Source organism: Malurus melanocephalus, unplaced genomic scaffold, assembly GCF_030028575.1.
Source record: "Malurus melanocephalus ecotype Western Australia unplaced genomic scaffold, MMel_1.1 scaffold_355, whole genome shotgun sequence".
Classification (NCBI taxonomy): domain Eukaryota; kingdom Metazoa; phylum Chordata; class Aves; order Passeriformes; family Maluridae; genus Malurus; species Malurus melanocephalus.
Window position 1 is genome coordinate 154694 of NW_026623587.1, and position 12047 is coordinate 166740.

The window sequence follows — 12047 nt, forward strand, 5'->3', positions numbered from 1 at the left end:
GCGAGGGGCGGCGGCGCGCCCCGGCATGGGCAGCCGCGGGGCCCGGCGATGAGCGCTCCCCCGGCCGCGACCCCCCGCGCGAATATGGGCACAGCCGTGTCCAAAAGGAAGACGCTCAGGAACGAGGCCATGTCGTCCGTAGCGGCCAAAGTGAGGTGGGTGCCGGGGGTGCGGCGGGCGGTGCCTCGAGGGGCCCCGCGGTGCCGGACCTTGCTCGCCCCCGGCCGCCTCGGGGGCTGTGCCGGGCTGGGGGGAGCCCCGAGAGCCTCGGGACGAGCCCAGGCACCGGTGCGGGCACGACCCGGGGTTTGTCCCGCAGGGCCATTCCGGGGCTGGGAATGGCACCTGCCGGCGGGTACCCCTCGCTGGCTGCCCCGATCCCCTCAAAGCAGCCACACTTGCTGGGGACAGCGGGCGGCCGCGCTCCTCCTGCACCCGGCGGACCCACAGCCTTTGGAGAGGTGACTTGTCTCCAAAGGTGTCCCCGCCGCCGGCCCGGCTACAGCACCCGCGGGTTTTATTTGCTGGCTTGGTAAGGAGCGTGTCAGAAGTGGGTTYGTCAGGGATGGATCTTTATGATCGYCGGGAATTCGGAAGGGCGGTCAGTTTGCCCGGTGATTTCTCCTCGGCTGAAATGCCGTGTGCGTGTCCGAGGGCAATGTCAGCAGCCTCTTTCAAGRGGTCTCGCTCCTTTGAATGGAAAAACTGCTCTGTGAAAATCTGCACCCACCACGTCTGCCCTGCCCAGCAGCGTCCCAAGCCACTACATGGAGCAGTTAAGGGATTTAAGCTCTGTATTGTGCCTGTTCTGGTTTTATACTGCWTGTCCTACAGTAGAATTTCCTTTGCTGCCTGGTACCCGTGCTTTTCAGTATCAAACATGGGAGAGCCTAAAAAATATATTTGCTGTTTAATAGTGCTTAGGTTTAAAATGCTGTCTCAGAATAGCTTTGCCTTATTGCCCTTTTCCAGTTAAAAGGACCCTTTTTCCACACTGCAGTGCAAGTGGCACCACAATCATCCGGTGACTGTTTGGGGGCATTGGCGCAGCTTTTTAGCTGTGCCTTCAGCACAGCTGTGCCAGGGGTAGGTCTGTCACTGTCCCTGCTACTGCTAGACTGGCTTTTTGCTGCTGGGGAAAAAATTGGGGAGAAATAAACTTTTYCGTTGCATTATATAACACCTTCTTTGTGTTGTTAGACAGAATTGCATTAGAATAACCTGGAGTCGCGTGTAGGGCTCATTCCATGTTGCTGAGAGATCTCAGTCACCTCACTCGGGAGCTCAGCATTACAGCATCTCTGCTGTGATGGGAGGAAAGAGAAGTCTTAYGGCTTGAAGAGATGCTAAGCTGTCTGTGTCTTGCCATCTGTTTGAGTTGTAAAGAAATCCATCCTTCAAACTCTGAAGTATCTCAAGGGAAAGCTCTCCAGGCAGAACCCGCAACTTTTCCCGACATTTTATTGCGCCCTGTCCCTAACGTAATAAAAACATTAATGCTTTCTGTGGCATTCAGAGCTTTGGCAGTGGGATTCTGTGTGGTGATGTCAGCCAGGTGCATGTACAGAAATGACATATAAAGCACCATAAATGCTGTGATGGGGTTCTGGGAGGGGGATTAGGCAGTCACACAAACAACACACTCAGTAATTGGTAGGGTTTCAAATGGTAGTGTGGGTGTTTGGGAGCGACTGATGTGTTTTGAGCGTAATGACTTGTTAGCCTACACCAGGGTGGGCAGATGCTGCTCAGGTTATTGTCATATATTAACTGTGTGGAGTCCAGGAGGTGTCTCTGGGGTTCTGGGTTGCTCCATACCTGCTATAATTCCTGGCAGGCTGCAGGTACAGGTTTGTGGCAGCTCTGAAGTGTCTGGGTGGTGTGAATTGAGGTGGTTTGACCAAAAAAATTGTGAGTGGCCTTGGACTGGGGGACATAATGCCCTTGAGTGTCTGATCATGTGGACCACAGCACAGGAAAAGTGCTTTTATGTGTCTCCCTGTTGATGCCTGTGCTAGAAATTCCTGATCCAAAAGTCATTTGAGGAGGTCAGTGAACTTACCGAAGGGGTCCCTGCAGAGCCTCTTTGCAGGGAGAAGGAGCTGGGGGTGACAGGYGCTGTCCATGTGCCTCCATCCTGCCACTCCAGGCACGGCTCAGTCCCTGCTCCCCTTGGAGCTTGGAATTCCTACAGTGACAAAGACCCACCTGCTGAAAGGTTTCCTGGAGCACATCACACACAGCTCCTCTGCTCTGTCCTGGGTCCTTCTCCATGTATTCCCCATGTCCTTACCTACAGCAAGGACTCTGCAGGACACTGGGTAAGGCTACAGAGACAGCCTGTTCTGTCCACTCCATGAGGGCTGGCCACTTGKGTCACCTGTGTGGGTGGCTCTGCTGCAATGATCATGTGCGCTGGGGGTGTGGGCAGTGGGGGGATCCTGTTCTTGTGCTGCAGAAGGAGATGCCCTGGGATTGCTTCTCTGCATCTTCTGGGCTCTGCCCTCTTCGTATTTCTCTTGACTTCTCTTTAGAGCTAAAAATCATTTGGAATTCCGCTGCAAGTCCAAGTGGCTATGGTATGTGTTTCTTAGGTGTGGCTGGAGTGTGTGTGCACACTTGACTGTCTTACTGAGAAAGGAGCAAGGCTTGTTTGCTGGTGTGAATAATGGGATCCAAGCTGGAGGTGCAGGCTCCCTAGATTCTTAAATCAAAATCTCTGCAGAGCGACTYGGGAGTCTCCTGTCCCAGGAGAATTAATTAAGCTCCACGCAGCTTGTTGTGTGCTGGGTCTTTTAAGTAGCTTCTTACAAACTAACAGCACAATTGCCCTGTGCCAACACCGTGAAGAGCACACGCGATGCTGCTGCCTTCGGTCTCCGTGGTCGTCTTCTCCTGAGGGAGCTGCAGCATCCTGAGTGCCCGGGAAGGGGCTGATCTTGGTGCTGATGACCTCTGAAGGGCTTGGGTGCGGGATATCCCCCTCAGATTGTCCCTCTCTGCATGTGCTTTTATTGCCCTGCAGCTCCTGGGCCCCAGAGCCGAAAGAAGGGCTGACGCAGTTGTCCTTGAGCGGTGACTTTGATGCTGCCCCTCCGCTGACAGCGCCGAGGCTGCTGCCAGTTGGGCTCAGCAGGTTCTCTCCAGGACCTGGCTGTGGGTGTCTGACCTGKGCTCCTTGGCTTCCTTAGAACTTTTCCAAGGGTGCAAATGAGCCAAAGCCCCTAGAAATTGGCTCTCTTTGCCCTTGCTGCCTTGACACCTACAGAAAAACACTGGCATCCCAAATGTGGCAATAAAGCAGATGTTTTCCTGCGGCTCTGCTCTGTGTTGTGCTGGCCTACAGCTGTTCTTTAGGAGAGCGTGATGGTGAGAGCAAACAGACATGAGGCTTCTGCTGGGTATTCCAGAACCATCTCTTCTTGCTGTCCTTGTGCAAGAAATGTTTGAGTTGAGAGTGTGTTTCGTCTTGCCCAATTTCATAACCTTTCCATCTAGTGCAAGAGCCCACAGAGAGATGAGAATTTAGTCTGGTTCCCTCTCTACTGCCTAGAAAGGGATGAAGAGTGGCTTTAGTTGCTGTGAAAGGGTAAATTTTTCATTGAGGAAACGCAGAGGTGAGTGACCATGTACCTTATCCCAGGTTTTGTGCTGTGTGAGTGATTTTTGGCTTAGCTTGGGCTTCTTGGAGCCTAGATTCTTTTTTTTCTGCTTGTGAATTTTCTGATGAGTGGTATGAACGGTCTCTCTGATTGCCTTTTTCTTTTAACTTCTGCCTACTCTTCCTGTCTCCTCCTGTCCCAACTTTGTGATCATAAATTGCTCTAAGATTGTGGGGTCTCTGAGATCCATTACTGACATCCAAAATCCCTTTACTGAGAGTGAGAATTTTAAAACCAAATTTTTCTAGCTACCTTTTCTCTACACAGATATTTAAAAAAACCAATTTTTGTCAGGGTATTGTTACTACTAGGCTTAAATAACATAGTTGTCAACAGTCTTTAATGACTGAGCTGTTAACTGTGGATGTGCTGGAGGTGTTCCCTTCTCTGCTTGGTGACAAGAGCGGGATTGCTGCTGTAGGAGGACGTAGGTCCTGATGATGCAGGTCTCTTCTCTCCTGTGTGCCTGAGATGCAGCACTGTCAGATGCTGTCACAACAGATTCCTGCTGTAACTCCTCTGGGCATTACTTCTGAAGRAGCACAAGAAGGTGGTGGGTGTTCTTTATTTTTCTATGTAATACTCCCGAATAGTCCAGGTTYTGCTTMGCTCGCTGCTGTGCTTTAAATGGAGTTATSTGAGGTCYTTCCTGTATCTCTGAGTGTTTCAAYCCKCATTTCTTCACTSTGTAAGTGTCAGTTTGGTGAATAAATTTATGTGCATCAGTTTCTCATAGCTGCTCGTGTGCATCAAGGCCCCTTTTATCCCGTTGATGTGATTATTTCAGAGACATGAAGGCCATTCTGTGCTTATCACATTGTAATTGAGATCTTTGTTATTTGGCGGCTTTGCTCCTTCGAGCAAATCTCAGTCTAGACTGTCTGTGCTTCTTCACAGTTCTCTTCCAGACCCGAGTGCGGCTCTGACATCTGAGGCACAGTGAGTACTGCAAACTGCCCCCAGAAGGGCAGCTGCCTTTGCTGCCTGTGTTGTGCTGCCCCATCCCTCCTCCCCTCCCTGGAGCCATTCTGATGGAATGCTGGAGGAAATGCTGGCATTTTCTGAGGCTTGTCTGTGCTGGTTAGACTGAGCAGCACAGCGTGCTAGAGCCCTGCTCCCTGCTTGATGTCCTTTGGTTAAATCAAGCTATGCTGACTGTGTGACACGCAGGTCTGATCTGCCACTAAAATGAAAACCTCTYTCCAGATGAGTCAGGGCTAAACTTGTCCTGTCATCATCTGAYCACCTCTCAGTGCTACCTGCTCATTTGTATGCAGCTTTTGCAGTGTCRTACACTCAGGGTTATAGCTCACCGGCCCGTGTAGCTGTAAGGCACCTTGTACTTCATCTCATTTATGTGAAACAAGTTTTCTTTTTCATCTCTTGCCAGTTAAATTATCCCAAGGTGTCTCTACTTAGAGCTCAGTTGAAGGGTTTTATGTCCAGTGCTGTCCGATGGCATGAGGGGACTTGAACTCCATTGGCAGCGATAGTGGAGGCAAGGCTGAGCTGAGAGAAAAGGCTGATTGCATGACTTGTGGTAATAGATAAGAGAGAAAAAGGAATGGGATGGATAGAACAGCTACCATCTGTTTGAATTTTGCTCTGGTTTTATTTTGATCAAGCCAGTGGGTAGCCAAGCAGAGCGGGGAAACGGTGCATTAATGATCCAGGCAAGTGCYGGTGAACTGGGGTGGCTGTGAGCATGGTGAGGGCAGGGAAGGGACACAAAAGGCTTGGCAAGGGGCAAGTAGCCATAAGGAGCCAGTGTGACCATCAGAGTCCCTTTGGCAAAGGGCACGTGCAGCCATCTGCGGGAGCTCCGCTGAGGCAYGGCCAAGGAGAAGCCGATGGCACTTGGAAAGCAGCAATGTAGAAGGGAACCACTGAGATAATAGGCAGAATAATTAGTGTGAAGTTTCCAGTGTAATTGGCTGGAAACCCCCTGTTGCACACTGTGCTGTGCAGGCACTGTTGTGTGTTCTCTGTGGCTGGGGATCTGTGCCCACATGTCCACATTTGTTTGCTTTTGGGTTGGCCTGGGGGGTCTGAGAGCCGTAGAGTGGAATGGCCAGGACAGAACTGCAGGGTCAGCCTGGGCAGGGAGCAATGCTTCTGCACAACTCCGTGCTCCTTCACTGGCTGCTGACCTGCACGAGAGCTCAGGGTATGACTGTTCCCAGAGTATGGCTGGGAGCTCAGGGTATGGCTCTCCGRGAGCTCTGACACTTGGGATTGTACAGTCCCATCTCCTGTGCTTGGGGAAACCAGGCAGTGTTAGAGACACTGTAGCACCTTCCAGCTTGGGCTCTTGGTCTAAGTGACACTGTTGGGCTCTTACTCTGAGTGATGCTGTTGGGCTTTAAGTGACACCATTTTCACCATGGAACAAGATGGCCTGCAGAGCAGCAGTGCTTCTCTGGCTCTGTCTTAGCCCGTTTGCAGTTTGGGTCTTAAGAAGTTCTTGGTACCGGTTTTTTGAACCTGTGGTTTGCAAGCTGAAGGTGAAGCGTTGGTTCAGATTTTCAGGCTGACAGGATCTTCAGGCATTGGGGAAGAGATGAATGGAGAGAATGACAGATTAATTTGGAGCTTGTGGAGCTTTTGAACTGGTTACAGACTAAATTCAGTCATCATTTTTTGTGTAAATCACCATGTTCTCTCACTGATAATTTACCTGAGAGCTTGCTCACTGTTATTTTTTCTACATGGAATGACTGCTGATGCAAAAGAGAAGCTTCAAAGTCTTTCCCAAGAGTGTAAGTGCGTGCCCTGTTTGTGAATGATGTTTGTAATGCCCTGCAAGGACMGACATTTCCATGGGAAGCCTGGAAGTTTTGGTGGAAGAGATCTTGGAATCTCATGCCCAGCCATGTGCTGAAAGCTGTGCTGTTGCCTGTGGTGTGCAAAATCACACATGGCTTTGGCTGAGTTTTAACCACRTCTGAGACGGAGTGCAGAAGCTGCTCATGAATTTGCTTGCAGCTGAGTAGCCTGATGTTAAAATCATMGARTTGTTTAMGTTGGAAAAGGTCTCYAARATAAACGAATCCGACTGCAAACCAGATCCTTGCACATCCACTAAACCATACCCCCAAGTTCCACRTCTGTACTTCCAGGGTTGGTAACTAAACCACTTGCCTGAAGTAGCCACGCTCCAGTCCCAACTTTGCAATTGTGTGTTACTCCAGGATCTAGTCCTGCTTTTTGACTGGACAGAAAGGTTGAGGGTGCCAGGAACATCCATGAATTGCTTGAACCACAATGGTCAATCCCTTTGCTCTTTGTAGTGGGGATTGTGGGCTGACAGCTTCCCATGTGTGACCATCTCTGGAAGTGTTAGGCACTGAAGAGGACAGTTTGGGCAGCTGCCACCCCAAGCCAGTGTCTAAAAGTACAGCCTGGGACTAGACACGTAAGAATCCAGAAAGAGGGAAAACCTCAGTGCGGTCTGTTAGTCTGTAAAGACGCAGAATCTTAAACGTTGCTTCTTGCACAGACCAGCTGTGCTGCTGCAAAACATTTTGCATTTGGCTGTTCTGAAATTTAGTCCCSGGGAGACTAAATTGCTCTTTCTTCATCATTCATATTGATCCTCTGTTGCCAGCTGTGGATGACAAATGGACTTCCCACTCCTYGCAGCCCAAGTCACTCTGGGAAATGCACTGTAGCCTTGTTAACCTTCTCTCCTCTCGGAGATGGTGTATAAAAGCAGTGAGGAAAATCCTGGCAGCAAAAGTTAGGATATGCAAAGCAGAAGGTGGTTTTGGAGGTCAAAGCCATTTTCCGCTTAGATATTTAATGGCCATTATGAACCTTTTGCAGCAGCTTGAACTGGAGAGGATGTTCTGAGGCTGAGCACCTCTGAAGGAGGAGGACAGTGGACATGATGGCTCGGTATGGAGAGGCTTCCCTGTTGCAGCAAATCTTGTCCTTCCCTATGAGATGCTGATGTGCTTGAGGGCTGAGAGTGCTCAGCTCTGGGTTTCTTGGCTTGGCGTGGCTTGGCTTGGCAAGGAGGTGGGTGGCTGTTTTCACCTCCTTCTTTGCCAGTCTTCACCCTGGGCTTCCCGTTGGCAGCTCAGCCTGTTTGAGATGCTGCAGACCTTGGAGAGATTGTTCTACAAACCTGGGGAAAATGGATGGCTGGGAAAGGCTGGCTCTAGTATTGGCTTTCTTGAGTCACAGSTCTGTTGTATACAGGAGAGCAATCACAGCAGCAGGACATTACAAATGGCCTGGCAGTTGGGGTCTGGAGGTTCCTGTATTGCAGGGAATGCATGCCTTGACCAAGGATTCCTTTCCTGTGTGGGTTGCAAGCAGAAAGCTCTTCCCTGGTTGGAATATTCATAGGTTTGCTCTGTTACGTAGGCCTGGATGTGTGATAAGGGTTGAGCTCACCCTGTTTGTTTGGTTCTTAATATATTCCAGTAAAATCTCGGTCATCCACGGGACCGGAATCCATCAGAGAAGCAGGAACTGCTTTTGTGGGAGGTTGTGGGTGTCTCTCAAATAAGCTTGTCCARTAATTCAAATACCGACATGTATTTGGGGGCTTGAGAACTTAGGGTTCAGGTAGGTAAAATGGGCATCAGCACCCACATCAGAGCTGTGGTGGCTCCCATGTGGAAGCATACGGGATCTGTTGGAGGATGGAGTGGAGAAACCTTCCCGGGACTGCCAGAAGGGGCTTAACTCAGGGGGCTGGAGACAGTGAGCCAGTTCCTATGGGCATCACTGCTTTAATGCAGGTGCATTTCAATTTTATGTTGCATTTTTATAAGGGAGTAGCTAAAGCCTAAACAGGACTTCTAATCCAGCTGTTTCCCCCTTTGGACAGGAGAACACTGAGGTACCACTGGAACCACTCGAATCCTGATGTGCTACAAGGAAGCCTCAGTGCTCTGCAGCACATTTCCATGGGTGTCACTTGAGGCTCAGGGAATGRCAGCTGTAGGAGCACAGCAGTGCATGAATATTGAACTGCTCCTTCTTGTCTTGGCCTTTAACCATCACCCATTTCTCTTTTTCTCTCCTGTGCTGCCTCCTGATGCTGGGACACAGAGCGGCGAGGGCTTTTGGAGAATACCTTTCACAAAACCATCCTGAAGGCAGAAACGGCTCAGGTAAGAGAGCTGATGTGCCTTGGCTATGCCCATGGTTAACARCCTTAAAATGAATTATTTATCAGTATGAGATCTCAGCAGCAGAGAGGCAGGAGGAGTTGCCCTCGAGGAGAMAAGGCAGTTTGCTGACCCAAAGCTTGGGTGGGCTGTGGAGATGAGTTCAGTTAGTGGACAAGTGCCCTGTCATAATTCAGCCCTGGAGCTGCTGTCTTTGTGAGAAGTTTCAGCTGGGAAGTGACAGCACTGTGCAAAGKTTCTGCACTGGTTTGGCACTCCTAGGTCTTGCTTTCACTGGGGAATAAAAAAAAAGGTGAATTATATTCTGCTCATTGGTGTGAATCCTTGCTGGCAAAGGTAACATCTGGATTTATTACCCGGGCTTGTTCAGCAGGGGTTAAACTGAGATTTGCCTAGATGAGGGYACCACATATGCTGGCTAATGTATCAATATTTTCCATGCAGATATTATCCCCRTCAGCTTATTGTGAGTTCTGCTTGATGGGCAGGAGAGCACAAGATAAACACACTTGTCTTCTAATAGAACTGTGTCCTCTCTGTGATAAAATATTCTGCAGATAACAAATTCACTACAAAACCTATAGAAAATCCTGTGGAATCCACAGAAAATCCTGTGTGAACAAGTAACAAATTGTTCTGTGCTGTTGATCTGTTTTGCAGGGGATACAGTTATTAAATAGAAAGTAATGTAGAAGGATGTTATCATTTTAGGTAAGCTGTGTGTGTTTAAACCTGTACAGGAGATGCCTCTTGCTGTCAAAGCAGTCATACAGCCTTTGGCAGCCAGCTGAGTCCTTGCCTTTTCTCTTGGATCTGTTCTAATGACCTTCAAGTTGTCCTTGGCTGAATTGTGCTAGTATTGTGAATGGAAAGGCTCTAAAACAATGTACTGCAGTTTTCTTGGTTTGTTTTCATGAAGAACTCCAGTGMTACTTTACTTACAATATTTGGTCTAAGAACAGCGCATAGGAATGGAAGGGTAGAGAAAGGCTGGGGTTTGGTGCAGTTGAGTTGAGGAGTCCGTGGAGCAGCAGGAAGGGAGGGCTGGACACACTGTGCAGAGACAGGCTGTCAGGAGCTTCCCAGAATGGCAAAACCCTTTTTTGTTCCTTCCATCGTGACCATTTCTGCAGCTGCTTCTGTCAGCTGGAGTCTTTGCCAGTCCCTTATGCAGCCCCCTCCTCCCAGTTTCCAACAGGGAGAAGTTTGCTCCTGGTCACTTTGTAGTGCCCTTGTAGTACCTGAGGGGTCATGCTGGCGCCAGGCRAAGAATCTCTGATGGAGACAAGGGCAAAGTTCAGATCCATTCAGGTKCCAGAGGAGCCCTGATCAGATCCAAGGAGTGGGAGACTCTCTGATGTGCACTTAAAGAGCTGCTGTTTAAATCATCCTTGGGGTGCTCCTGGTTTCTCTCTTGCCATAGATAAGGAGAGCATGGAAATGGAGCTGAKATGACTCTTGGATCATGTGTCAGCCACAGCCAGACTCTCTAGAGCAGCATCTCAGCCCTCTCTGTGTTTGTGACATCCATAAACTCTCCAGGGAAGCCTTTTTACCCACTACCCCTTGGTGTATCAGCCTTGAGATCATTTTTGAATCTAAGTGAATTTAGTTGCCGCAGGCAAGAATTAAGCAGTGAGAGACACACATGGAAATACCACAATACTTATGGGATCCTTAAGTATTCACTTGGAAAGAAATAAAATTCCCTAGAAATTACTCTAAATTCTGGAGAAGAGGGGAGCGAAAAAAAGAATCGTCATTTTTAAGTCATCTTTTGAAATTCTGCAATGTATAACTTAACACAGTCTGTAACACTTCTTTATAAATAACCCCAGTAGGAAGGTTGCTATCCAATAAAAAATGCTGCGAGTAGAAAATTTGTCTCCTTTTAGTTCAWCCCAGCAGCCCAATCACAGGGAAGTCACATCTTTCCTTTCTGCAGCAATCCCATCTCTTGTGCCAGCTTGTGGAGGCTTCACCTTTGGCTGGGCAGAGTGCTGGAGCTTCAGGATTCACTGTCATCCAGTGAGTCCAGGGAAGCAAAGGAAGGGCCTCTGCTACAGAAGTTGAAGACATAGCACAGACCCAGAGGTGCCTGAATCTGCTCCAGGTTCTCAGAGAGCAGACAGAGGCAGCGTGAGCAGGGAGGAGCTGTGCAAAACCCACCTGCATCCTGTGGTTGAATTCCCACTTGCATATGTTGGTGGCTGAGGCCCAGGAAGCTCCGTGCTCCCAAGAATCRAGTCCTTGGTGCCTGGATGTGTCTGCTGCTCTGGACTTTGACCTTGAGTGTCTGTACCTGGTGGGACAGGCCTGTTTCTGCTGTCATAACCCCAGCTCTGTACTCAGGTAATCTGAACTGGGATGAAGGCTTTGGCCTAAATATGACTGGAAGGAGGCAGGCCTTGATTCAGTCCAGAAAAAAGTGGTTTAAGAAAGGCTTAAAGTCTCTGATGAATACAGTAAATGAAAGAAGTTGTGGATTTTGAGGAGCAGGAAGATGGTAGAGCCATCAGTGGAACAAACAAGGTGTAAATGGAGGAGGATCCTCCTTTTCTGTGAACCCAAGAGTTAGAACCCTTCTCTGTCCCTGCACAGGGCAACCCTCGTACAGAAAATGAGGAGGGTGTGAGTCTTGGGGTGTCAGTTCTGCTGCTTTAGCAGCCAGTTCAGTTCCTTAGCAGAAGGATGAAGCTCTGATACCCCAGGCAGCCTCAGGAGACCCATGGAGACAGAGGGAGATGCCAAGTGTGCAGACACTGCCCCAGTTTGCTCCACTTCCTGCTGCACTTTGTTGTCTGAGGATTGTCCATTTTGGTTTGCTTGTTTTTATCTTCAGAGTCCCTTGGCTCCAAAGAACRGAAAAGATTTAATAGCTTTTGCATCCCTCATAATTTCACATTGCACAGCTGATCAAAGAGCTTCTTCTTGAGTCGTAACTTCTATTTGTGGTGACTCCTCTGGAGAGCTGGTGTGTATGTGTGAGGCAAGATGTCTTTGAGAAATTGGGGAGTGCTAATGAAGAGCTGCAGAGGGATTGTAGATCAGCAGGAAGGGCCAGCTGCCACATCCAGGCGTTGGAAGGAAGGCTGAGTTATGTGCAAGGCTGTGTTCACCTTCTGTTTTCAGTAAACTTGCAGTGTGTTCCTGCTCTGCTTGCTTTGCTGGGGCAGGGGGTGTGGAGCTGGGCAGCTGCACGAGGTGGAGAGGCTTGCAGGTGTTGCAGGGAGTCCATGAG

At 49.3% G+C, this 12047-nt stretch overlaps 1 protein-coding gene across 5 annotated transcripts in view; it reads left to right on the forward strand.

Moving 5' to 3' along the window:
* The first annotated feature begins 6 nt into the window (after window positions 1–6).
* NSMF (NMDA receptor synaptonuclear signaling and neuronal migration factor) overlaps window positions 7–12047 on the forward strand; it is a 45104-nt gene continuing 33063 nt past the window's right edge. For 4 of the 5 annotated variants that reach the window (XM_057378339.1, XM_057378341.1, XM_057378340.1 and 1 more), the window contains exons 1-2: window positions 7–155; window positions 8727–8788. In XM_057378339.1, the coding sequence (XP_057234322.1) occupies window positions 49–155; window positions 8727–8788 (169 nt within the window). In that variant the 5' untranslated portion in view covers window positions 7–48. The remainder of the gene's footprint in view (window positions 156–8726; window positions 8789–12047) is intronic. The other variant, XM_057378343.1, reaches the window with a different exon arrangement.